Source organism: Amia ocellicauda, chromosome 4, assembly GCF_036373705.1.
Source record: "Amia ocellicauda isolate fAmiCal2 chromosome 4, fAmiCal2.hap1, whole genome shotgun sequence".
Taxonomy (NCBI): Eukaryota; Metazoa; Chordata; class Actinopteri; order Amiiformes; family Amiidae; genus Amia; species Amia ocellicauda.
Window position 1 is genome coordinate 32131524 of NC_089853.1, and position 27610 is coordinate 32159133.

At 37.1% G+C, this 27610-nt stretch overlaps 3 protein-coding genes across 5 annotated transcripts in view; 2 read left to right on the forward strand and 1 right to left on the reverse strand.

The window, feature by feature from the left end:
• The window catches only part of LOC136748294 (neuroplastin), a 63931-nt gene extending 62125 nt beyond the window's left edge, over positions 1 to 1806 (forward strand). For both annotated transcript variants that reach the window (XM_066701904.1, XM_066701905.1), the window contains 2 exons: positions 160 to 236; positions 706 to 1806. In XM_066701904.1, the coding sequence (XP_066558001.1) occupies positions 160 to 220 (61 nt within the window). In that variant the 3' untranslated portion in view covers positions 221 to 236; positions 706 to 1806. The remainder of the gene's footprint in view (positions 1 to 159; positions 237 to 705) is intronic.
• Positions 1807 to 1915: 109 nt separating this feature from the next.
• On the reverse strand, positions 1916 to 14468 carry rec114 (REC114 meiotic recombination protein). Of its 2 annotated transcripts, XM_066702911.1 has the most exons (6): positions 14303 to 14468; positions 13685 to 13774; positions 6969 to 7052; positions 5611 to 5781; positions 3051 to 3116; positions 1916 to 2172 (listed from the first exon to the last, which is right to left on the reverse strand). In XM_066702911.1, exons 1-6 carry the CDS (start codon positions 14444 to 14446, stop codon positions 2008 to 2010), a joined length of 720 nt encoding a protein of 239 aa, XP_066559008.1. In that variant the 5' UTR covers positions 14447 to 14468; the 3' UTR covers positions 1916 to 2007. The 2 variants fall into 2 exon arrangements, with proteins under 2 accessions (XP_066559008.1, XP_066559009.1); XM_066702912.1 differs by lacking the exon at positions 13685 to 13774.
• Positions 14469 to 15751: 1283 nt separating this feature from the next.
• hcn4 (hyperpolarization activated cyclic nucleotide-gated potassium channel 4) overlaps positions 15752 to 27610 on the forward strand; it is an 84464-nt gene continuing 72605 nt past the window's right edge. The window contains exon 1 of the mRNA XM_066701906.1: positions 15752 to 16878. Coding sequence (XP_066558003.1) covers positions 16202 to 16878 — 677 coding nt within the window. The 5' untranslated portion in view covers positions 15752 to 16201. The remainder of the gene's footprint in view (positions 16879 to 27610) is intronic.

Genomic DNA, 27610 nt, shown 5'->3' on the forward strand with positions numbered 1-27610 from the left:
TTGACTTATTATAACTTAAGAAAATACATTTAATTAGCTCTTGATTTGTAACAAGTAAAAGCACTTAAACATGATCACAGAAAGGACTTCCCTACATGCTGGTTTGGCTGACTTGGTTCAAGATCACATAACGCTGATTCTAAGCCATTGCTTCCTCAGGAAAACAAACTCCACCAACAACCACAAAGACAAAAACCTACGGCAGAGGAACACAAACTGAGTGGACCTCTAGCCCAGTAAGTTTTCAAGTTATTGTTAGCTTTGGAATGTAATTTGTTTTAATTTGGTACAAACCTTCATTCCAATCATTTCTTAACAGATACACATTTCTCCCAAACTAAGTTGCAGAAATTTTAAAGATCTCTGCAGTTTTAGACTCTTTGGCCCTTACATGAATTAATTACTCTCAATGCATTACTCTGCTGAAAAAATGATTAGCCCCAAGACCTGAATCATCCATTTAATTATCCAGTAAACCTGCGGCACTAAATATATATATGTGCTAGCCCAGTTTTACAGCTGCACATATAGGTGAAAATATTACTGCTTGTTTTGCATGTTAATAAGGATACTATTTTACTGTTTTCTTCAACACTATCCAGAAAGCCTGACACAACTTGTTTGAGGAATTAAAATGTATATTTGTTTTAATAGGTATCTTTAAAAACTTTAACATAAATATCTCTGTTTCCCCTCCTGTGTCAGCCTGCATTCTGTAAATGAATAAATATTCTGACTATATGAAGGTAACCAAGGATGAAGCGCCTGGAAATTGTAACGGAAGAGCATCTTTTGTCTGAATTGGAGTAATCGAAAGGAACAAAATGGCTGTCTTAAGCATGCCTTATTCAGTCTTAAGTGAAATTGTAAGAATGAAGACAAAATAAGTTCTGAAGATATACAGAATGTTGTGCTGTGTGCTGTTGGTGTTGCTTTTACTTTTCTTCTCAGGCAGAATTGGTTTTAATCTGAATCATTACATGTTGTTTACTATTGCATGCGATATTAACACCTAATGTATAATTCTCAAATTGAACTTTTTTTTTTTTTTGGCTTTTGCATCCAGATGGATTGTTTGTGTTTTTTGGGTTTCGTTTTTTTTGCAGTGATTTAAAAATCACCTTAATTTGTACAGTACTACACCATTCCAGCGATATGATCAACAAAGTACAATACACTGTGCTGTTAGGACTTCCTATAAACAGACATATATTCAATTTTAATAAGTTTCAAATGTTACATGTGTCTGCCAGTATTTATTCAATGAAAAATCCAAAACAAATATCTAACCAATTAAGGAAACAATTGCAATTTAGTGTTCCTGTTTATATATTTTTTCCTATAGCAATTTAGATGAATGTTTGTCTTGTATATCTGTTGCACTGATGTGTTAAAAAAAAATATCTAAATCTTAAACCTATATCGAAAGTATTTTATAATGCACATTCCTTGATTTAATTATTATTATATATATTGTTTTTTTTACCTTATATTTTCTCGTATAGCATGGCTATAACCTATGCAATATTTATTAATCTTGATATTATCGTCCCCATTTTCAAGCAGCAGCACTGAGTTTTTTTAATTTACTTATTTTTTGTTGGGTTTTGTTTAATTTTGTCTTTCTCTGACAAAGCTTTAATGTTGTGGGGTCACTTTTTACAAAGCTGGCATATTGTAATGCACTGCTGTAGATGCATGATCTTTCTATTACAAATACAATGTATCCATAACGTGGTACAGTACAATCGAACCTAAATCAGGGGAGAAGAAGGGGGCAAGAATAAAAGGGGGGGGGGGATGGCGGGCGACACTGTACGAAATGTGAATCCAATCATTTTTCAGAATAAACACCTCTAAAATAATTGTTTTGTGGTTTCTTTCACAACTTAATTATTTCGCGGTGACAAGCATCAGACGCATCAATCCAAGTATTATTTATTTATGCATCTTAGAAGTACATCAAGGGTAGCTTACAAAAAGAAGCTCTGTCTTATCAGATCTCCCTCACTCATTGGCCAGCTTCTTCAGCTCACTCTCAACCTCCTCCACAAAGGCTGGGAAGTTCTGGTCTAAGAGGCACAGGTGCAGAAAGGGACCCAGAGTCTTGGTGGGCAGAGTTGAGTGCTTATACACAAGGGGCAGTGAGAGCTTACACTCTCCCAGGAAAGACTGTAAGAAGAAAAACAAGGGCATTAAGTAGTGCATTACGAAGGCTGGCTCATAGAATCTAGCATAACCATACAATCATTTCAGAATTTGGGTGGAGATTAGTTCTGGCCTACAGAAAACAGAAAATAAATTAGTTTTCTTATTACCAATTAATTAATATAAAACAGGGGTCTCAAACTCAATTCCTGGAGGGCCGTGTGTATGCAGTTACTTAATTTGTCAAATTAATTATTCAATTTGATATATTTAAACAAAATATTGCAAGGTATTTTACAGTTCATGGTCTAAAAATGCATTTGATTCAAGGTAAAGTATCTTATAAAATATCCTGGGCCTGGATAGGTGTTTAAATGTATGTAGCTAGTTAAACAATTATGTCAATTAAGTCACTGAGGACTCGATTGGAATGAAAACCAGCATACACACGGCCCTCCGTGGATTGAGTTTGAGACTCCTTATTACATTGGTTACTCTTGCATTTCACTCTAGGGGGAAAAATAAATGGTCAGGAAACAAATCCTGATTTAGCTTCAACGTCTTTGAATGTTTTATAATCAAAACTTATCTTGGAGGAAAAATACCCCTATTGCGAGTTTAGGAAGAGTCCTAACGTACTGCCTGAATAGGGAAGTGGTGTTTTCTGTAATATAGCTTCCTGCTACAAAACCAGATTTTTTCTGCAAATGGGTGTAAATGTTCACGGAAGATGGGAATTATTTTCAGTGGCCTTTTTTAAGACGAGCCTTTCTATGACATATTGGGACAAGTGATAGGTAGTCTAAAAACATCCACAGACAGTGGAGTGGGCACTGGATAGGTCTCAGGCTCATGCCTTTGTCAGGGGAGGTGGACTATAAACACTTATTTATCTGTAGTACCTGTGCAAGCTGAGTAACTGGTAAGGTGCCCTCTGTGATCACTCCAGCTGCCTCACCTTCACATAGCTAGGTTACAATCATACAGATACAAGACATATCAGTAATTGAGTTACTGTAATTCATACATTTAAACCAATGCAGTTTCACAAAACATTAATGAATCCATGCATAATATTAAATATTTGTCATTACCATGATATCATGGGGTTACTATATTACTATTTTTTAACCTTAGACGTAAAAATACATTGCCACTTATCAACAGCTGCAGAATAAAACATATTTTGTCCTTTGCTAATCTTGTAATCTTGTAAAAAAAATCCTTTGGAGAGATTTTTGTTGTTGGCAGGAAACCACCAGAAAAGCAGATCGTGATTTGTCACTGAAGTCTTTTGTGAGTTTTATAATCAAAGCTGGACATCTTGTCAGACAGATATAACTGGTGTAAGCTTAGCAGGAATCCGAATCACTTTCTGAATATGGATGAATTGTCTGCAATATACTTTCTTACTACAGACAGTTGTTATTTTTGTAACTTATTATAATGATATAAATTATTAATGTCTGCTTTCTAACCCAGATTATCCAGGCGGGCACCAGAGGAGATGCATCTTCTGATGTTAATTCTGAAGCCCTACAAGTAGGCAAGATTCTGTATCTGATGAAGCTGTGAGTTCATGCATAGCGCATGTTAGTCAGTAAATAAGGAATCTTTACATTTTAAATACATGTATCTTGAGACTCAGAATAAATTCATCCTATAAATAGCAAATCCCAGTCTAGAAAAGAGAGTCTTTAAGGACCTGCACATGTAAATAAAAAATGTGTTCGAAAGGTTTAGAGAGCTAAAAAAATTGAGTAATTCGATGAAAAGTAAATGACAAACTGAATTAATATTTCACATAGGTACGCCATAAGAAAGAAACTACATAACATGCCTTAGGTTAAAGAAGGACCCTGATGAGTATTGGAATTCTAACCAGGGTTTGCTCTGAATTACAGACTTCCTGCGGTGTACATGGTTTTGTTATGTCCCGTCTGATTTAGGATTATAACGTTAACAAGTTTGCATTTCAAAAGGCTTAAAAACTGGACCATGTTAAAATTAGCACAGAAATTTTGAATTAATACTCAAATGTTGTGGAGGGTATTACCTACTAGCGTCAAACAGGTCACCTAGTGAGCACTGCAGTCTGTCACTGATTGGTCACAGGTGTGCCTGTAGGAGAGACCTGGCTGACTAACCCTGCGTTCACGCCATGTGGGAAGGATGGTAAATGCGAGCTCCCGACCTGAAAAAATGTCCATGTCAGCTTCCAGGTCGTAAATACTACTCGTGAACTTGGACTTTGGAGATAGCCCCCGATTTCTCCCACTTCAAGAATTCTGACGTCACAAATGTGGAAATATAAGCAAACAAGTTACATGGCATCCAATTAGTTTGTAAAGTGTAATAAAACACACATCTTTGATTAATTCAATAATGTTTGCCTCCTTAAGTACAATGAACGTTCATATAATGGTTTTCAACTGCTTTTTTCACATGGGCTAATGACACTATGGCTTTCATTAGCCATAATAACTCAGCCACCACAATACCACTAACTTTATGACATTAAAGCCACACATTTTTGTAAGTTCTTGATACCTTCTGTATTTCAGTGTATCTGAATGTTGTATGTATATTTGTAACTGTGAAAAATCTGAAGATAATTATTACGAGCCCAAAACTAAGTATGCAGAAAACCTCCGTCTTGGCGTGTGAACGGGTTCATTCAAGGTCATTGCGTGAACACTGTCAAGTTGTTGCTCCGACCACGTAAGTGGTTTCTACCATAATTTCCACATGGCGTGAACGCAGGGTAATACACCAGCACAGGAAAATTCCACTTCTGTGATTGGTTAGTCGATCTGTCACTGCGTCACCTGGGAACACTGTGGGTTGGTACTTTTTGGTCAGATTTGCTCTATTGTTTCAGGCCTATATCCCCTATTTACATTGCTTTGTCCTGGGTATGAAAACATGTATTGTTAATACCGTGTTTTTATTATTTAAGAGAAAAAATAAGAAAATGCAGCAGCACCACTACCTTCACTTTTCTGCCGCAGCCTCCCACTCTTCTCCAGATCCATAGTATGAAAACATTTGATCACAGGTTCAATATTGATAGTCAGGATAATATTTCAATTCTTATTTTAGTTAAAGTAAAAGAGGTGTAGCCTTTCCCTTTAATGCAGGAAACCTTTACTTTTCAATTATATCTGCCAATGTGGAGCATCTATTTTTGTTGTAATTTTCTAGTGAGATTAGCTTCCTTCTTTTTGGTTTGATAAGAAACACTAGACTAACGAGGGGGTAAAGTGCATACAATGATCAAAAAGCAGGTAAAACAGGATAATGAATGACATGCTCAAGTATGCAGTCTTTGTCCAACAGTTTCAGATCGCTGGCACTGCTCATCTCAGTGGAATGCTAAGCAGGTTTTTTTTCTGGCATGAATAATGCAATCATATAGATGTACTTAGCGTCCCTGTGAGCTTGGACATCAGTGAGCCCTACCTCGTTCTCGTGCTGTGTGTCTGAGACCGAGGCCGCACCCTGCGCCTGTGTGCAGTCCTGTGTCCTGACGGGCAGGTAGTGCTGCAGTCTGAGGGCTGCGCTCCAGCAATGCTCCAGAGCCTCCTCCCTGCAGCCCCCCTCAAACTGCACCCGAAACATGCGGCTCTCGCTCTGCAACCACAACGCATGGTCAAGTGTCCTCTCTCAGCACGGGGGGCGAGCAATACCCACACACTGCAGTAGGCAGCAGTTAAGGGTAATTTTAACCTAACAGGCCATGGCGGTATGCAGCAGCATTTCTTGTATGGTGTTACCCTTTGATTATAAACCAAGGTGTTTGGATTGCTGTAAGGAGGTCTAGCCAGTAGTACTTTCTATTAGATTTTTGGCTTCTAGATTAATACAATTTAAAACATTCGTGAGGGAAGAAAATAAAAAAGCAAGCTATATTAATGCATTGTTGACCTCAAATAACCCAAATCTTTAACGGCAGCAAAATGAATACCCCCTCATTTCCTAAATTGCAATAAATAGTGTTTTCTATGATTTATTCAAATATGGGGATATTAATGTTAAAGAAGTGTTTAAATGTTACAATTATTTCCTATGTTCTAATCTGTTTTGTGTGTGAAACAATTAGGAAGTTCTTAGTGGGGGGGCAATACTCCCACGTCATCAGAACAGATTGTCATTTGCATACTAGCATATTGTGCAACCAACAGCATATTTACTTTGTAGAAATTTTAAATGCAACAGACCGCATGCTTGGAAGCCAAGTGGTGCACAGAAGGACTGGGGGTGGAGATGTTGGCTTACTCAGACCCCTTTCGTAACAGAGTAAATATACTGGCAACCCCCAGATACGTCTCCTTGTACAATAGGATTTCAATAAGTCTTCTCATAGGAAGAATTTCAAACCCATGTGTAGTCCTTTTTCTAGGAAGTAAGTACAGGGATGGGGATAGGGAGGGAGTCTGTCCCCATCAGTCCATTCCTGCCATATAGGTATAATTTTCCACACTTTCCAATAGCACTTAATGGAGTATATCTTCCCTTTAGACTGCACCCCTCACAGAAATTCAGATAGTGAGACAGATGTGCTTAATCTGGGTCATTATGAATATGCATTAGCATAACATAAAAACAGCAATACATCTCAAGCCTTTTTGAGTGATATCTCAGGACTGAATAACTATGTTTTTATACAGGATGATCTTAAAATCATGGTTGTACAGAAGGTTGAATGAAGGTTGGTCTTACATACAATTGTTCATTTGGAAGATCATACCAGGAGAGGGTCCCTCCATGTAAACTCATCCAGCTCCTCTATAAGTACAAATGCAGTCGTCCGGACTCACCTTGAGTTTCAAACTGAACAGCAGGATGTCCGATTTCCTTACCACCTTCAAAAAGGTAGGAGCATTAAGGAGTGAAAACCCTTCCTGAAATTAAAACATACAATGTGTGGGGGTTAGTGTGCTGATTGGCTCATGGGTAGGTTAGCATTAAAGCAAATCTACAGCTAGTATACAAGTTCTCGCTGGTAAATGTGTCACTTTGCTCTTTCACCGGGGTTTTCTTCTGCCTTTTACATTCATTTACCATGCATTAATTCACTTGGCTGTAATACAACTTTTCCAGGCTTTCACTGTGCCTTGTTTCAGTAGATTATGACAGTAGTATGATTCACCATTTTAAATCATAATCAGATTGTCTGTACAGCTGCCCTTATGAATATTTACTATGGTAACTCATGTAATCATATTCTTCTGTAGAGCTGCCCTGTTTAAAGGCTAAGAAATCAATAATATTAAATAAGCCATGGGAGAGCAAGAATTAAAACCAAGGCAATTGAAGTGAAGCTCTGGGGAATACCATGGTAAAGTGCAAATGTTGAAAAGCTGCATAAAGCTGAAGCAGGACACAGGCATTAGCTTAAGTTAAACAGGTTCACTTTTTCACAGGAGAATATTTCCAGGCTTTGTCTAGCTGGTCCCAGGTGATCCAGGAATCTAAGTATATGAATTAGGTAAGGAAATATGCTGAATGTAGTGTACCAAACACATAGCTTTAAGAAATAAAACTTTGATAACTATGCAAAATTAAATCAAACCTGTGAACAGGAAAACCAAATATAACCAAACTTTTTGTCACGGAATGTATTTGTATAGTTACTAATGGGGTTCATCTTAAAAATTAAACCTGTTGATTACTTGAACAAAGCAGCAGAGGGCTCCACTGTCCCAGGAACGTATCTGAATTGAGATCCCAGAATCATGTTATATAAAAGAAGGACAAAAAGCATGAGTCAACCACATAAAAGACAGACAATGGCATTCCTCGGGACCAGCTTTGTTTAATATATAAATAAATACAAATACTGTCTTTCATATAGCACAGGCAAGAACTATAGAAACTTCTGCCTTTGTTATTAAGATTCTGTATGTTTGACAGGACAGGGAGCATTAATCTGGCAAAATTATGAACTAAAAATCACCAAATACAGTATACAGTACACATACACATTCTGTACACCATTATGTATTACAGTTACCCAAACACTGTTATAAGACACTGCCTGTGTACATTTTGAAGCATACAGAGTACTGTGGAAAAGTTTTAGGCAGGTGTGAAAAAATGCTGTAACGTAAGAATGCTTTCAAAAATAGACATGTTAATAGATTATATTTATCAATTAACTAAATGCAAAGTGAGTGAACAGAAGAAAAATCTAAATCAAATCCACATTTGGTGTGACCACCCTTTGCCTTCAAAACAGCATCAGTTCTTCTAGATACACTTGCACACAGTTTGGAGAACTAACCACAGTTCTGTGGATTTAGGCAGCCTCAGTTGCTTGTCTCTCTTCATGCACCCCAGTTCCTGTGTTTTCGTGAATAGTTGAGTAGCTTGGCCTTGTTGCCACATCAGAGGTATGGCTTTTGGCTGCAAGTCTTCCATGAAGGCCACTTCTGACCAGACTTCTCCAGACAGTAGATGGGTGTAACAGGGTCCCACTGATGGCACTGCTGGACATCTTCCGATTGCGAAGGGAAGTAAGCATGATGTGACTTTCTTCTGCTGCAGTAAGATTCCTTGGCCGACCACTGCGTCTATGGTCCTCAGCGTTGCCGTTTCTTTGTGCTTCTTCAAAAGAGCTTGGACAGCACATCTGGAAACCCCTGTCTGCCTTGAAATGTCTGCCTGGGAGAGACCTTGCTGATGCAGTATAACTACCTTGTGTCTTGTTGCTGTGCTCAGTCTTGTCATGGTGTATGGCTTTTGACAGTAAACTGTCTTCAGCAACCTCACCTTGTTAGCTGAGTCTGGCTGTTCCTCACCCAGTTTTATTCCTCCTACACAGCTGTTTCTGTTTCAGTTAATGATTGTGTTTCAACCTACATATTGAATTGATGATCATTAGCACCTGTTTGGTGTAATTGTTTAATCATACACCTGACTATATGCCTACAAAATCCCTGACTGTGTGCAAGTGTACCTAGAAGAACTGATGCTGTTTTGAAGGCAAAGGGTGGTCACACCAAATATGGATTTGATGTAGATTTTTCTTCTGTTCACTCACTTTGCATTTAGTTAATTGATAAATATAATCTATTAACATGTCTATTTTTGAAAGCATTCTTACTTTACAGCTTTTTTTCACACCTGCCTAAAACTTTTGCAAAGTACTGTAGGTTTGCGTATAATTTAATGATAGTTTAATGGCACTTTATCCACTTTATTTTTTATATGCATGTGGTTCCACCCCCAGGTTGAGTAACACTGGGAGCACCAGGCCGGTCAATTTGACCGATTTGGTTATTACAATTTGACTTACTCTGTGTTCCTAAATTCACTGCGCATACCCGTTTGTGACTTTTCCTAAATATATGTATTAAACATGCCTACAGCATTTTAGCTGGATAAACGCAAAAATAAATAAGTTATAAACCTAGAATAGCCAAAATCGGGTTATTTTGACCAGTCATTTAAATACAAATGCATAACTCAAATATAATGCATAATCCTGCCTTCCCTTTACAAAACAGTCGGTCTGGTGCTCAAGTGGCGATCTCTACCTGTCTACAGTCTTTCATATGTTTGAAAAACACATGCATTGTACAGCATTACAGGTGTTTTCTTACAACTGTAGTCAGAGCTGATACAGTGATTACCCGCAAATAAACATGGATTGGAAACAGAGATTGAAGAGAGCGTGTTTTGGAAATGCTGTGTATATGAGCATGACTGATTCAGGGACATCAGTGATACTGGGAATGATCATTCGTGGGTTTGTGCCAGTGCTGTGAAAACACTGCAAGTGAAACGCCAGTTCCAAATGGCAGCACTTTTACTCCACTGATCAATACGCGATCGTTACTGCACAGTACAGAGAGCAATAGCGCAGCACATCCACCAAAATAATGATTCATGGACATTATCAGCAGAGAAGCATTTATTGTGATGCTGTATTTTCGTGGAGTAAAAGTGTTCACCTGGAGAGGCTGTCAAAATGCAGTGTGAGGTACGAGCTCATGCTGGGAAAGTGCAGAAATGTGTCCTGTGTGGACTGTACGAGCTGCCAGGTATGCAGGATAAATATATAGTAAATAGTTTATTGAAATACAAAGCTACAGTGAATACAAGCAGTGTATGTTGAAAATAAAGTTTACACGGTGTTGAAAATGTTTACTTCAGTGTACAATTATGTTTTGATAAATGCAATAGTTCTTTTTGAAGTATAAAATATTGCTTTTGAGCATTATTCCAATATTTACGTTTACACTTGTTTCATTATCTTATTGTATGCGGTTTTTGAGCTTTTTGCATATTGTAGGCTATATAGTTATTCATGTTTTGACTGCAGTGTGTGCGTTTAGAAAAAAGTGCGTTGTTATTTATAGCAATAATATTGTTTTATGATCATATTTCAATTTAAATACTACATTTGTGCTATGTAAATGTAGATGTTGGATTTGAAGTTCATGAATAAAACTTCTGAGTTTTATACCATGGTTTGCCTTTGATTGTCATATCACAGCTGTTAAAGAGCTATCGGCAATGACCGGCTTTGGCGCTTGAAGGTAGTTTGAAATGTCGGCGCTTCTAGTGTTAAACGGAACTACGTAAAAAATCTCCGAATTTTATTCCAGGAAAATATTTTTTTAGGGATGAATAACTTTTCCTCCCTAAGCTTTTTGTATGAAGGACATTAGGAGGCATTAAGATTAAGAACGCAAGTGTATCAGTGACCACTATCCCTCTTTTTAAAGTACTTTATGCTTTGACCTAAATAACTGTACAGCTTTGCTTGGTTCTGTAGCACATGGAGATGAAGTTGTCCCCACTTGTGTACCACACAATGCTAGACAAGGCTATCGCAAGCGAAATGTTGTTAGTTTCTTTCTCCTGTCTGAGGTGCCATCATTGCCCACATGGTGCCAGTCATTTTACAAGCAGTGTACATTAGACATGACCTGTGGATCTTTGCGATATGGATGAATGGGGATATTTATCCCAAACTACACAACTGCAGTTCAGTAGCTACAGCTTACATACAAATTATCCATTGATTTAAAATAACTTATGAAGACTGTAACTCCAAATAAAAAAAGGTGCCTTCTGTTGATAAAATAATAACATGATATTCAGCAATGAACTATGAACTAAATAACTGATTCTCAAAACATGTTACTGGTAAACAAATTTGAGAGAAAATAAAGCCTATTTGCTTTAACAAATTATGATTTTGGATTGGAATGTTTCCACATCAAATGTAACTTGTTGAAAAACCATTCCCCTGTGTGTCCTTGGTTTCATTGTAGGTGTTTAATGATTCAAAGGCAGACCCACATTATAGAAAACATAATATTCCTGTCAGAAATTAACCAATAATTAAATATTAAACTGCAGGCCTTGTGGAATGTGTTCTCTACTGACAGTTGAGTGCAAGCACTGCAATTCAGCCCGAGGCACTGTGGGTATGCCTTCATATGACTTCACACCAGTCACACATTTTATTTTGTACTCAGAAAATAGGCAGCTGAGACTCTGTCTTTCTGAAAGATAGCCCAGATGTTCACCACAAAGCCCTTTCATCTCTTCTTCACTGCTCAGCACCACTTTGAATATTGGCATGCCTGTCCATAAAGATATCCTGTAATTACTTTTGAGCTGCCTGCTTTCTGTTTGCAAGAACACTACCACCAAGTATTGGGTTTGGAATTTTTAATTGGCAGGAGGGCTGGAGTTTTGTTTTGTCTGAATCCAAGTCTTTGTCTGTACAGTATATGTAAAAAAACATCTTCTGGGGTAATTGGCACTCACACTGAATTTGTATATCATGTGCTCTAGGTACTGTACTTAAAATTAAAATTGTTACAAAACATTGATTATATTAACTTATCCGATAATGTATTGCAACATATCACAGACAACTCACACGTTTCAGCAACATGGCCATCATGAGCTCGTCTACCTTATTTTAATGTAGTGAATAATGGAGTCACAGCTGACCTTGGGAGATAAAAGCCTAGACCAAATCAAAACATTGATCTACCTGCTAATCAGAAATGATTAAATAGTAAACTGTTTTTCTATTTCTAGTTGTTGAAAGTAGATTTGGACCCAAAAAGTTAGTTTTGATATAGTCTATAGGCCAAGGGCTTCCAGAATTAGTCTTTTTGAGCATTATCCTAACAATTGATCTCTGCCAATTGACTTTAAGGGCAAAACGTTTTACTTCCATGGAATGTATACTAAGGGCCTAAATGGATAACTGATTGAAATAATAAATAACCTCTTGACTTTTCTCATGAGTCATGTTGGAGAAATGAAGTGTCTGTTGGAAAAGAGAAACATTGTAGTTTCAGAATAGACAATTAAAAAGCAAGGAGAGAGGTCCTTAATTAATCTTAGCTGACATTTTACACATTTAGGGAAATACCTGTGGCATAATTGCTTGAATGATTAATCTAGAAAATTAAATGGCACTGACAATTCAAATTGCCACATACATACATTTTTTTAATCTTATTTTGCACTTGCCATTCCTGAAAACATACTTCCCTAACGAACAGCAAGGAACTGATTTTACTAAGTTGGTAAAGGATTTACTAAAAAGAAAAAGTAGGCTACTACTTATGTTAAGTAGAATAACTATATCATATTTACAGCTTATATTCTTGCTCAAATAGATACAAAAATCCCTATAAATTATCAAAATTTCAGAAACCACTAAAAGTAATTAACTGAATACTCCAAATAATTGACCACCTTTGGAAAATCATGCCTATGTGTCTTTTCACTTCTGTATTGTGGATGTTCTAGTCATTTTGAAATTGCTTGTATTATCAAAGAGCAAGACTCATAATCCGCTGACAGAAGAGCTCCTGCACTTCAGAAGAGCCAGTACTGAGTACTGAGTGGATGTAGCTTTAACCTTGACAACATTTTACAGCAGGAGCACTTGAGTTGTTGCAGAAAACAGAAAATCTCTCAGAAAATTCCCAGTATGCACTAAGGTTGAGAGTGTTTTGCAGTGTGTTGAAAAATGAAAATCTGTGCATTAGGGACAGAAAATAATATATTTTTTGTTTGTTTTTTACAAAACCATTTAAAATAATTAGTAGTGCAAAATACAGCTGTTCATTAAATCTGTCATTACTGGACATTATGCTACCAGCGATAGGCTCCTGAAGACCATAATACATACTTGCAGAGCACAGAGAATGGATTTCAATGAACTGCGTAGCACTTATTTATATGAGTTTGATTAAAGACTACAAAAAAGTTTGAAAACAATGGTTTATTTCCTTTATTTTTTTTAAATTGTATTAAGTAAAAAAATATCTCTTCTGGGCCTTAATGTTCCAATAGTGAATCACAAACAGCTATTCAAAGCCAATGTATTACAGCACCTGAAATCAGAGAGGCAAACAGTGCAATGCTCCTGTGTTGCTGTATTTTATTTGTTACCTGACTTTTCAGATACTTTGGTAGGAAGGGTGTTTTACAGCAAAAAGACTCCATTTATGTGAATGTGTTAAAAGCAAACATAAAATAATCCCCTTACCAGCAACTGTGGGCCTTGAGATATGAGAAAATGTCCTGACTGGACTATGGTCAGCAAAAGCTGTTCTTCGCTGCCACTGGAGTCAAAGACCTGATAAAAGGGGATTTATATGAAATGTAGGTGTAAGGAGTCATCCAGAACACTCAGCTCCTGCAATTCATGTACATTTTGCAATTCTTGTCAAGCAGTGGCAAGAATGATCTAACCCACAGGAAACCTTACTGCATAGAAACAAAGAAATGAATAATGACGAGACCTCTCAAATATATTACAGATATTGCATAAGATTTGGTTTGCATGTATTGTACTGCAAACTTTTATCATCAAAATATCTCCTGAAACCTCTGACAACTTTTGTCCCTATCCAGTCAAGCTCATCCCATAACATTTCAATAGTTAAGGTCAGGGGTGAAAATTCTTTAATGCAATTACAGTGAAAGCAACAACCACCTTTCTGTTAGTGTTTTTGTAAATACCAGTTGTAAAAATGATCATCTGTACCACCATGATCCTGATCAACTGGCCAATGTATCAAAATTAATGTATTTATAAACATACATCGATATTAACGTTACTTGGCCAGGCACAATATTAATGAGTATTCAATGATAATATTACCTTCCACGACGAGTTCTTGGCACTTTCCTTAACCATGGGTACAAAGCGCCCATATCGTTTGAGGGTCCACCTGAACTTCGTGCTGGTTAAATCCTCTGCCGGGGGTCTTCCGTCAACTGTGTCTCCCCCGGTAACATCCGCCATTTTACCTTTCCACACGCCGCGGCGTTGGCGCCACGGACTCGGGCAGCCAATCAGATCAGAGGATCGTTTACGTGATCTGATTGGCTGCCCGAGACCGTGGCGCCAACGCCGCGGCGTGTGGAAGGTCAGTACGCATGTGCACGGAGCATCACGCGGCTGACATGCGACGATAGTCAACAGATAGTCAGAGTTTCAATGGTTCATTATTTATTTGTTTGTTTGTTTCGTCGTCAATATGTTTATCATGCAAGGATTGAATAACAACTCGCTTAAGTCTTTCCCATGTCCTTCATTAACCTCCTAGAAATTGATGGGGGTGATGGCCATTATCACTTTTTTGACTTGTGACTTGTAATCCTCCTGGTATTTAATTAAAGCACTTGCATCGCAGGGCATGCAAGACATTTACCTGCAGTGATACATGACCCATTCTGTTTTCCAATGGACTGATTAGCACAGTTGTAGAAGCAGTTGCTTTGGTTATTGTCAGAACAGTGCAATCATAACAGTCGACTAAAACAGTCACAAACTAGTAATACATTCGTTAAATGCTTTATATTATAGTGCTTTGGAGTAGGATGATGTTTATTTTATTTTTGAAAGGCACATGGATTCGTCTTAGATGAGTAATCAGCAGTGTTAAAAGTATTTCATTACGTGCAATTTAAATATGGATATTTTTAGTTTAATTTTACTACAATTAAACCATTGCTCGAATGGTTTGCATGTAGTGCTATTCAGGCTTTACAGCTGGGGATGTTTTTGTCTTTATTAGTTTATATGGTTATGCATTTTAATTTAAAAACTAAATATAGACAGGACTGTACAATAATGGATTTATATATTAAATACACCAGTAAGGCTAACAGCATTTAAATCAATACTTACAATATATAGACGGCATCAATCAAAAAAATCAATAATTGGTTGTTTTGGACTATTTGTAGTTAGCTATTCACTGAATACATATTACATTTGTGGAAAACCATATAGTTTTCCATTATTACTGTTGCATGAGAGTGTCTGTGTGTGCATTAGCTCCTATTGCACTGTCAACAGGGGGAAACCCCCTACAATACTATTTAGAAATCCAATTTACAGATACAGTAATAATAATAATAATCATGATAATAATATAGCCCTCATTCAGCATTAGCCCTTTAAAAGCCCAGACTAGAGGCTTAGGTGGGCTGAGCTTATGTGCAGTTCTTGCTCCTATGGCAACCCAATAGATCAGATCGCTCATGAATATTCTCCATTCCACGGCTGTGGCGATACATCAGTGATGTCACCGCTCTTCGGATGCGCTGCAGATTGAATTGCCTTGTTTATTATTGACAGCAGACACGACTTTGGGGACGCAGCGTACCTCTTTATTAATGACTTCCTAATCCCCGCACGTCCCTCACCTGTCATGCTAAGATGTCGTGTGTTTTTGTTTTCCTAATCAAAGGATTTTGCATTCCAGTGCCTTGCAAGTAGAAACTGATGCAAAGCGGGGACACAATCGGTCCAAGCCGTATGAGGAGGCATCTTAAGTGCCAAGTAACACAAGAGATGATCCGCTTCTTGCTAATGCACCACAACCACTACCATCAATGTCATGTGCATCAGGATAAGGCTTATAGGGTCTCAGATGAGCTCCAGACGGTGCGCTCATAGTCACAAATAGGGTGCTTTTGATTCGTGGCAATAATCATAACAGTAATAATCCCGCATTAGAAATTTCAATTTGGACTCTGTCAATTCACCATAATGGACAAGTTGCATTCTTCCATGCGCAAAAGGCTGTACAGCCTACCCCAGCACATTGGACAGAAAGCCTCGATCATGGGCGAGGGAGAAGACAGCGACAAGGACACCCGGAGAAAGAGCATCAAGATGAAGCCCCTGCCTTCGCCGTCCTCCGGGGGCAGCTGCAAAGGTATGGGGGACACCAAAGGCGGGGATTCGGTGATTATGGAGACCGACATCGGGAGACCCATCAAGACCAGCTCGAATGGGGACTGTAGGAGATTCAGAGGCAGCCTCTCGTCCATCACTAGCCGGCACGTCCACGACTCAGCCTCGGCGGAGGAGAGACGGCTCATCACAGAGGGAGATGTCAGCCCTTGCGAGGAGAGCAGCCCGCCCGGGGCTCTGGGCTGTGGGGCAGACCAGGGAGCGCAAGGCAGCGGCTTCAAGGATCAACAGGCATCCCCTGACCAGGAGTCGGGCTTCATAAAGTTGGATGGCATTGACCAAATTCTGCCGGACGACGAGCAGAGATTGTACCAGGCTGGCTTCATTCACAGGCAGTTTGGAGCCATGCTGCAGCCAGGGGTCAATAAGTTCTCCTTAAGAATGTTTGGGAGTCAAAAGGCAGTGGAGAGGGAGCAAGAGCGGGTTAAATCCGCCGGATTTTGGATAATTCATCCATACAGTGATTTCAGGTAACCGTGTGTATTGGTTTTCTCTTCATCGGTGGTGCCTGTGTGTGTGGTGGAAGATGGGTGACTGACATTGGAGGATGTACCTATAACATGTGTGTTTATATTTTACCTATCTATATATATCCCCCCTCTCTAATCTATCTATCTATCTATCTATACTTAAGTGTTTTACAAATACTGTAGCATTTGGTTAAACACAGAAGAATGGCTTAGAAATCCATGATTTACTTACCCTATTTAATATATTTATTTATTCCACAGCTTATACAAAGAAAAAGCTCCCAGGAATGCATATCAGACGTATGGTATAAATAAGGACAATATACAAAAATGCCCAAAGCTCCCATTGTCTGATTAAAATAGAAGAAGAGAATTGAGATACAGCGTCATTAGATTAAACAATCTGACTGTATGTATAATTATGTATAGTTATGTATAATTTCAATATTTCAGGCTTCAACTGACGCTTTTCTACATGGAAAATATATTAAAATAAATGAATGTATATCATGCACACAAAATTCGTACATATTAACTCAAAACTGCTTACAATCCACAAACATAGTCTACTTGTGATTATTAGTACTAAGCTATTGTATTGTATTTGTTCATTTGCACAACGCGTGTTTTAGGTATTTGTTATGTACATGTATAAGTGTGAGTACATCTGTGTGTATATGTAGGCTATGTATAGTCTATGTCAGTGTAGGTATTTCATAATCTTCAAGATATGTTTTCAATGGGGGAAATTGCATATACACAAAAGGGGTTGCAAACGACACTTTGATGTATTAATATCAATAACATAAAACATTGCCTCAATACAGACTTGCGCTATAAAATCATGATAATGTGGTTTATTTATCTGCACACTCCTTGTGTAGGCATTGTGTAGGCTATGTAAAGTATTTGGACAAAATACTAACATGTATAGTGTACTATTGTTCATATAATTATTAAATATATACTTCCAATATAACCACTCTGAAATTTGCATTCCAGAAATATTTCCAAATTATAACTGATGTTGCACAATTACATGAGGTTTTTAATTGAAAAATATATGCACTAATATATGTATTATTATTATTATTATTATTATTATTATTATTATTATTAGTAGTAGTAGTAGTAGTAGTAGTAGTAGAAGTAGTAGTAGTAGTAGTAGAATTAGTAGTAGCAGTAGTAAGTATAGTTCTACTAAATATACTAAATATGTAAAACAGGCAGTAGCCTATAACCTACTTTGAATCGAAATTCACTGTTGTCCTAAACTCATACAGCATCAGGGTTTTACTGATTGAGACCTGCAATTGTGCGGCACAACTTTTCCTTATTTTTTATCGTTTGATTGAGTGTGTAGGATTATTGAAAATCTGGAAGAAAAGTAACTAAAATTACATTATGCCGTGTACCTTCATAAATTGAAAAAATCGTATTTTTTATGATCGTTGATGCAATCACCGTATAACGAACCACTAGAGGCGAAATGCCTTCGTTTAGAGAAAATGAGGACCAAACAACGCTGCGCCATTCCCACATAAACAGACATATATAGTTATATAGTTAAAGTTATATCTTTATTTACTTATTTAATTTTTATAGCTAATATTTTACACAAATCACCGAATTTCACCGGAAGGCAAATGGAAAGCAGTGGTGGATTATTTACGACAAAGATAAGTGAATGATAATGTTTGCAAACCAATTCGGATATCTGAATGTATTTGAGTCTGAAATAATTAACCATCTCAACCCAACCGCAAATTTGAACAAGGAGTCGTTAAGTGTATCTGACGATTTTGTTAGAACTGGTCTGGTTTTGGTGAAGGGGTTCCAAACATTCTAATGGTGACTGAATGTAATGAATTCATTGGAATTGGAATTGGAATTGGAATTGGAATTCATTCCATTCAGTCACCATTAGAATGTTTGGAACAGGCCGAGTGCAGGGAGTCGTCTATTGATGGAGCAATAAATATAGATGTGCACTACGCAGGTCAATGTGGTTTACTTTATATACACTTTTTCCAACCTGTACAGCACACAAGTGGTTCCCGATCATGGTCGTAGACGACACCTGTGCCTATTTCTCAAAATGCTAAGATGTACCTTCTATATATCATTACACCAGTTATTAAGACAAAACATACGTTTGTGACCTGTGGACGTATTCATTTTCTTTCCTCAATACTTTTGGTAATGTTATGTATTTACTAGGGTACATTTTACGCCCCAGAAGTAATGATTGACATATTAACTGCTACAGGCCAGTTGGAAACAGTAAGTCAGGTGTACAGAAAATGTGTAGGTCAGAGCACAGAGGAGCTCCCTCAGCAACAGTTCTTACTGTGAAAAATGAAGTGGATTGAACAGTGAGAAGGTGGAAAGTTGTCTCTTGCTAAGAAGATCTCCACCAGCGCTATTCTGGAGGGCATAGATCTGAGGATTAAGTGGGGAGCTGTCAAAAGTGGGAAGAGAGTTAATATCCTGTGATGCTATAGCCTATATAATCCCCAGTGTTTGGACTATAGGCTATTTTATTTTGTGTGGCTGGCAGGATTTTTCTTTCTCAAGGAGAGTAAAACTTCTAACTGCATTAGGTTACATAAAGCTAAGGTTATGTAGTACAGAGTGGTGTAGCTAAAATACAGAATGCAACACATGATTCAAAGTCATAGAGAGCAAGAAAATAAAGGACTGTAGTACAAGTATATAGAAATAATAATGACACATTTGTGTTTGTGATTAGGACTTCTGCACCAGGCAGAAGTAGTGGTGTAATGGTGACAACAGATTATAGGTTACAAATCAGAGCCGACACATAGGATCTGTAAAGGCTGTACAAGGTGTATTTGCTAATGTATGTATATCTGTGTGTGGGTGTGTGTGTATATATATATACATACAATACATAATCAAATACACAGCTTTACATGAAATCCTATGTTCTTCAGACTTTTGCATTGTTGTAAAACCTTATTATGTATAAATCAATTCAATCAATATGAATTTTGGACAAGGCCTCTTCACGAACGTCTTTTGAAACCCTTTACGAGGATACATTGCAGCAGCATTTAGAGTACAATCAAGTAATCATCCAGTTCCAAACAATGTAAATGTCACGCTGCCAACAAACCCTGGACACAGGACTCAGGAGCAGTTTTAGATGTCAGACATGTAAAATAAGCTGACAAATTAACAAGAAGATAAAAGCTCGTGAGAACAGGTTCCTGTGCAAATACATGTGGAGGGTGGCTTACAAAACAAAAACAGTTGTAGCAAGACCAATCCTCCTAGTGTTTAGAAAGAAGGCAACAGTGTACGGAGAGCCAGAGGTATGTGCACAGATGTATGTGCCATAATAAGTCACATTCTATATATAAGCCAGCCAAGAACCCAGACATACATCTCCAGACACTTTAGATAATTGCAGCTCCTAAGTAATCACTGATGCTTTCTCAACATTTTGCTGTTTTGTGTCTCTGCCTGTTTTTGTATGTGTTTTTGTCTTGTGTCTTGTGACTCGAGTAGTGTCTGATCCTGGACCTGGATAGCCCCCTGTATGTTAGTTTTAGAGATCAACCTACAATAGCAATTTCTAAAGACCGGGAACTCATTTTAATTCCTGATCAATTAAATGAATCACTTGTTCATTTAAAGGGTTTTAGGTGTTTGTTCCATTTGATCTCCAAGACTCTGCATTTATCAAAACAGCCGCTTAACTGAAAGGCTTGAGATGTTTCCACGTATTTATACGTTGATAGTTTAAGGGTAACCTGTAAAACATACTGGGCAGATCTCGTCCAGGAGGGCCAAGGTTTTCCAAGCTTTGTAGATCTCTTTACATCCCTACCTTCTCCAAACCTGTGGACAGAACTGAACTGTTTAGATTTAATACATGAATGGTTGAAATAAGAAAAAGTGTGTTGAGATGTGCAGCAAACATCAGACAACACCCACCCTGCAGGAACAGGGCTACCCACAACTGGCCTACAAATGCCTAACCAATTCAATATGCTGTGTTGAAGAGATCTTTTATTGAAGAAATAACATGAGGTAATTAACAGCAACTTCTAAGAGCCATAACTATAATAAATTATAACAGCTTGACTTATTAATTTGGCCGTGGTTATCAGTGTAATGGCCTCAGTCTTCTGTGTCCACTGTCCAATAAAGCTTACCCAACAATAAGCCTGAAGTGAACTGCAGGTAAAACCTCTTCCGTAACATGAAACATAAGATATCTATATTGTGCTTTGGGCTATGAATGGTAAGATAATTCATTATTCATGTCGTAATGTAATTTTTGCAATCTGTGTTGAACTAGAATCCTGAGCAACTGCATTAGAAATATCAAGTTAGCTATGCAAAATCTTTTCACATCAATGTGTTTTTGAGAATGTGTTTTAAAAAGCAGGGTACAGTGTAGTGTGTAACTTATAACTTAAGGGAAAACTTAACTAAGATAAATAGCTGGTATACAAAAAAAACATTACATTACCATAGTCTTTAAATGTTTAGAGTTCAAGTTATGCATTTTATTTATGTCAAAGCCTCTCCAATACGGTAATATCTATATTACAAAATACAGAATTTTGAAGTCAGATGTCTCTGTGAAAGGATAATTCAAAACTCAGCTATAATGTCCCTACAGAAACAAGTGAATATTGACATTGTAGTCCCGATACAAAAATGGCCTGCCAGTACTGTCAGAGTGAATCTTTCTTGAATTCCATTAAACAAGGAATATGTGTTTCAATTATACTCTTTTGTGACAGTGACATGTTTTCAGATGAAATCGTTATTTATTTGTATGCTAGCGATCACTTTGAATATGGTGAATATAGATATTTATCCATGGAGCCTGGCAGTCAGAAATTGGAGAAGATTGAAAACAGCTCCCTTGACAACTATCCAACTGTTTATGCAATAAAGTTAATAAATAATGCTTTCCTTAGGTATACCACACATGTACATCATGGGTGTATGGGGATATGTGTTAATGTTTAATGGTAATTTAAATGTATTTAGCAGGGTGTGAGCTGCAGCAATTACTTGCCTCTGAAATGTTTGCTCATATCATTATACAGCTCTGGAAAAGAGACCACTGCAAAATTATACATTTCTCTGGTTTTACTATTTATAGGTATGCGTTTGGGTGAAGTGAACATTTTTGTTTTATTCTATAATCTACTGACAACATTTCTCCCAAATTCCAAATACAAATATGAATGGAAATAAATGGCTTCCATACATGTAGTGATGCTGATTTAAGAAGAATTTGCAGTGGTCTCTTAATTTTTTCCAGAGCTGTATATGTATTGTATGGTTTTCCAATTTTGTATTGCGCTTGTTCATAGTGCTGCCGCCTACTGCATTTTTCAGGAAATGGTTGTTGTCAAAAGCTTGTTGAACTCAGTTGGGTACAGCCATATAGACTTTAATAGCTTTTTTATTTAATCTTTTTACATTGCTTCTTTGTTCTTCATATTCATAATTTGTTTATTATAGTTCATTTCCATGTTGTTGTTTTGTTTGGCCAACTTCTTTCATTCTTTTTTTTTTCTTAATTTCTTGCCCCTCACTTTTACATCTGCCCAGTCACACCAGTCCAGCATTGTAAAATTTGTCGTCATTCAATCTTCTCCACTTATCCAGTCACAATGTACCAACTCTTGATGCTTTAAAAAAGACTAAGATATTTATGTTTACAAAGCTTAGCTTTCAGTGTTGACCCTCATGCTAATCACCACATTTTGTTGAAAAACCACTAAACTACAAACCTTATAAAAGTAGTTTGAGATATGAATATGATTGATAAGTAATTTAGGTGAGGTTTTTGTTTTTAATCACAGAGACTTGGCTCTGAAGTAAGCATTAAAATATTGTTATCAAACACGAGGAGAATGAATTATTTGTTCAGCAGAACATGTATTTAGATCTGACCACTTTGGATAACCACTGGACAGCTATGCCTTCGGATGGGGTTGTTCTTGTCCTGTGGCCTCCTTGTACTTGCATGATTACATAATATTTTGGAGTCAGTGAATGTTATATAGGTTATATAGCATCTTTCTCTGTCTTGGGTGAATTTTGGTTTCAGCTTTGGGAACAATTCAGTTTTTGACAAGCCCGGCAAGAAGACATTGTCAAAGGATTTGTGAGGCTTGCCTGTTCTGTTGTTTCTCACAACTGTGTCTGCCTATCTTCTCCCATAATGGCAGAGAATGTTCTTGATTGGAAAATAAACTGTGCTACTTTATATATATTTATTTCATAATTAATTGGATAATTAGGAAGTTTATGCTCACCTATATCTATAGTGACAAATGCACTTGTTTTTGATATACACATGCAAGCTATAGTGTTTTTGCAATGTACTATTTATCAATAAGCAGGCTTGATATAAAGATGACTTGTGTGTAAAACAACACCAAGCATAAAATGGAGCACACTTGGCAGAAGCTGAAAACTACAACTTCAGTTAAAAGTTGCATCTTGTAATTGACCAATTAGAAGTATTTATTTACATCATCAGGTTGCTGTTTGTATTGTGCTGTTACTAATAATCAGAAAAACTTGTGATGCGTTGTTTTACTGTCACATTGTTTTTCAGAAAGCCTTTACTTGTATTACCATCACTGAAATTATATATTTTGAATTACTAATATTTATTTTCTTATTGCCATAGACATCTATATGATGCATTTAGGATATTAGTGCAGTGGAATTCCTCACTGACCTGTTCACATAGTAGCAGCCTGCTGTTGTTTCATTCCCATTTGCCTTTGGAAAGACTTGTCTCAGATCAGGTAACAGCACCATGGTGTCATTTTCAGATAATGCCCAGTGTTTTTCAGCTTTGTGGCCCCATAAAACATATTTTTTTGTGTGTGTATATTTCTAATATCTGTTTGTCTTTGAGGGGTTGTTTTTCATGTCAAAGTCATTACTTCAGTTACTTCCAAATGAATGAACATATGGCTTTTGGATTGTTCATGTTTGATTCCATGGAATGTCTTTGGTGAGTGATGATAAAAATAAGGCTTTTTGATTGCAGGTGAAGATGTTTTTGTTGTTATCTTGGTTATACTAAATATGGCATGTTCCAATTCTTTCTATGGAAATAATTAAACACTTTGATTTAACATATTGCAAGTCCTGGAGTTGTTAATGACCCTCTGGTGGATTCATTCACAGTGAGCCAACAGTGTATTTCCCATAAAGGAAACTTTAGCCACCAAATGTTTCACTGGCATAAACACAAATTGCACCAGAGGCAATATCCAATTGCTAATCAAACAAATTACTTCAAACCTCTTCAGTGGACTGAAAACATTGCAGGTATGCAGTGTGAAAAGTAACCACTTCCAGTCTTTCTCATGTGCTGCAAACTTCCCATTGAAAAACAAAAACAAACAAAACAAATGGAGCTGTTTGATTTTCTTTATACACAAGCCCCATGTTGAAATGTGGTTGCAAATGTGGTTTGCTTCTTAAAATGTTTTTTCAAGCAGTTGATTCCCACAGTTATAATTATTATTTATATATTGGCTGACGCTTTTATCCAGGGCCAGTTATCGATGGATGGCACTGCAGTAACTGCATAGTTAGCCTACATCTTCACTTTACTTAACATAGTACATTTTCCAGTAAGATAGCAAGTTTTAGGGTACATGTAATTATTTGTACTGCAGATGGTTTTAAATAGCTTAAATTCAATCAAGCAGAGTCTAAAATGTATTTTCTCTGTGATATAAAACAAGGAAAGATTTATAAAGTTAATTTAAATAGAAAAGAAATTTGAATATATTAGGCAAGCTTAATGCCTCTCTAAGCACTGCTTATTTAAAGCTGCTTCTTATTTTTGTTATTACAACAGTAAATATAAATAGATCCCTTGCCTCTGGCAGTTATTTTAATTAAAATGAAAAATAGGAAAAAAATGCAAGAATGTTGGGAAAAGAATAGGCAGAAAGCGACTAAGCATTGCAGTCAATTAGTTATATCTCCTATCACAACGGTATTTTATGGGGATTCGTGCAAATAAAAGTATTCATTAGGATCGCTGGATTTATATAGCAACGCATCGGGCCGCTCAAAATAAATATATAAGTAGAACTGCATAGAATTCTGATTAGCCATAGGCCTCTATGCATTTTATAGCATGAAGAATCTTAATGATGAGCACGTATATTTCATGCTGTGTGTAATTCACATGATTACACAAACCTCGCTCTTGATCATCCAACATTTATTGTGATTGTGTGATGTGTTTGTAAACTTATTTTGACCCCATTTTGTTTCTGATTTAAACAGAGAAAAGCTGTTCATTACAAAACAAAATTGATTGACTTTTATGTTTATATCTGGTTCACCTTTCTGTCTGCAAGAGGTTAATAGTTTATCCCTCATTCTACTTTAATTGAACTCTTGCAGTTTGTCTAATCTAGTGCCTCTGTGCTTCTTTTATTCTTTCAACTAGTACAGTGGTATCCTCATCACCCTCCTCCCTTTTGTACATTATTTTCAGACCTTATGAAGATATTTCACTGAGGACTAAAACGTAAAAAAATGAAAACAAACAAAATAGTGTAATTTGGCAAGAACCTGTTGAGAAAAGAGATGAGAGAGAGAGAGAGAGAGAGAGAGAGAGAGAGAGAGAGAGAGATACATTTCTCTTAATGTACAGCACTGGGTACATGATTTAAGATGTTTCCAAAAACTGATTCAAACCAACTGAATCTGGGAGAGAATCTGTAAGGTTGCATTTTATGTCACTGCCCTATCAGAGAATCCAGGTGCTTCAACCCCCTGCTCCCACATGCACCTACTCCATAGGCATTTAATGTAAGGCTGATGCTGTCTCCCTGTTTTGATTTTGACACAGCCACCTTGTTGATGAGGATGTTTTTCAAGGGAAGAAGGGATTACCAAATGTACTGGAGGGCACTGAAAGTGGGGTAATCAAAATAGGTTGCCATGCCCATCCAAGAATATTAGGAGCACATATCAACAGAGATTATGGTGGCACAATTTATTTAATGGAATAGGCGGCAGAGTGATGGAAATGTACTGTGTGCCTGACAGGGACTTGTTTATGACAGGGACAGAAGCAGACCAGTGTGAGACCACTGGGGGGCTGCTGGCAACAATGAGTGCAGGCTTTTACCATCATTTTTTGTTTGTTTTGTTTTTTACTTCTTTTTTTATTGTAATCCATGATATAAAAAATCTCTCTGTTACAGAGGATGACGGCTGTGAGGGAGCATACACATTATAATGCAATTATAATCTCCAAATCCCTGGGTTTGCTGTTTGCTGGCAGTTAGATCAAATGTAAATGATATAGGATGTACAAAGCAGAAGATACTCTCGCTTCATGCACTCTCACAGTAACACACCCTCTAGTATTGCTAACTGACTATATAATTCCAGGAAACTTTGACTGTTAATGTTGCCCCTTAATTGAAAGCGATAAATAGAACATTGCACTTCACTAAAATGAATGTTGTTGCTAAATCGACAAAAGGCATCATGACATTTCAGTAGCCAGTAATGAATGTCAACAAATACATTCAATTTATAGAGAATTCATTTGTATTTGTTTTCAGTTTGTTTGTAGCAGTTACTTATTTTACTTCTAAATGATTGACTTTAGATTGCACTAGTTTGCACACACTCTCCTGATCAAGTAATACTGATCAGCTAGCTGTGCACCGATTAATAACTTGAATGGTGATCAGTAGGTGATGGTTATGATCAGTATTGTTACTATTACTCACCTTGGGTAAGTTTTTAAATTAAGAATAATATTCACATTACTTGATAAACGTGTAACAACAAAGAACTCATGACACAAAGATAGATTTTATCTTTGGAATTTCAGGAAGGACTTTTGTATTGTTATGCTGTCCTAACGCTGAATAGGCAAATAAATCTATTCAATTTAGCGAAAGGTTTGGAGTGCAATGAAGCCGTTTGTTTCTTTTGGTTTAAGGGTTAATTTACAGATCTGTCTCAAAGGGATGTTGGGGTTCGCGGTCACTCTGAATTGCAATCACTTGTTTGAAGAAGTGTAATGAAATATTTGTGGAAATTCTCCTACTGGAACAGTTGGTTACACAGGATCATTTCAATGAGAGACATGAGATGAAGAGAAAAGAGAGGTCACTCAAAGTGGGTTGAGGAACTAGTGCAAGGCATCCACATAGACTAAATTTGCACAGCAGTTTGACTTGTTCTCAGTTTGTATGAGCTTTAGGCTCTTGTATGCATTAAACAGACACAGTAGAAAAGCAATACATCTAATCATATTTTAATCTCACGTCTGTCATTCCAAATGTACTCAAAATAAGGTAACTAGCTTGGAAGGCCGTATACCTGCAACTAGCTTACATAAGAGCATACAGCGTGTAAAATCCGAAAAGTGTACAACTGCTATACAAAAGGAACTTTTCACAATTTGCTTTCCTGATGTAATACACTGCACGTGTTCTGCTTAAAATCATTAAAGCTTTTCAGCTCGAGGGGGAAACGGTAAATGCACATTCTTTCTAATTGTGGACTCTTGCAGTCACTCTTGAGAGACATGTAACTTGCTATCTCCAAGCTCCATATGCAGACATTAATACTTTAATCTCTATATGTAACTGGAAGTATGAAGATGGGAGTAGTTTCAAAATGGGGAAAATCAACCAAAAGGGGCTTTGATTGTTGCCCATTGTGT

Bases quoted from the DNA above. Each gene is read 5' to 3' on its own strand.
- rec114 (XM_066702911.1), bottom strand. From the start codon at position 14,446: ATGGCGGATGTTACCGGGGGAGACACAGTTGACGGAAGACCCCCGGCA. The intron at 3,117-5,610 runs GTAGGGCTCACT...ATTGTAACCTAG, and splicing joins ACACACAGCACGAGAACGAG to CTATGTGAAGGTGAGGCAGC. The intron at 2,173-3,050 runs GTACTACAGATA...TTCTTCTTACAG, and splicing joins CAGTTACTCAGCTTGCACAG to TCTTTCCTGGGAGAGTGTAA.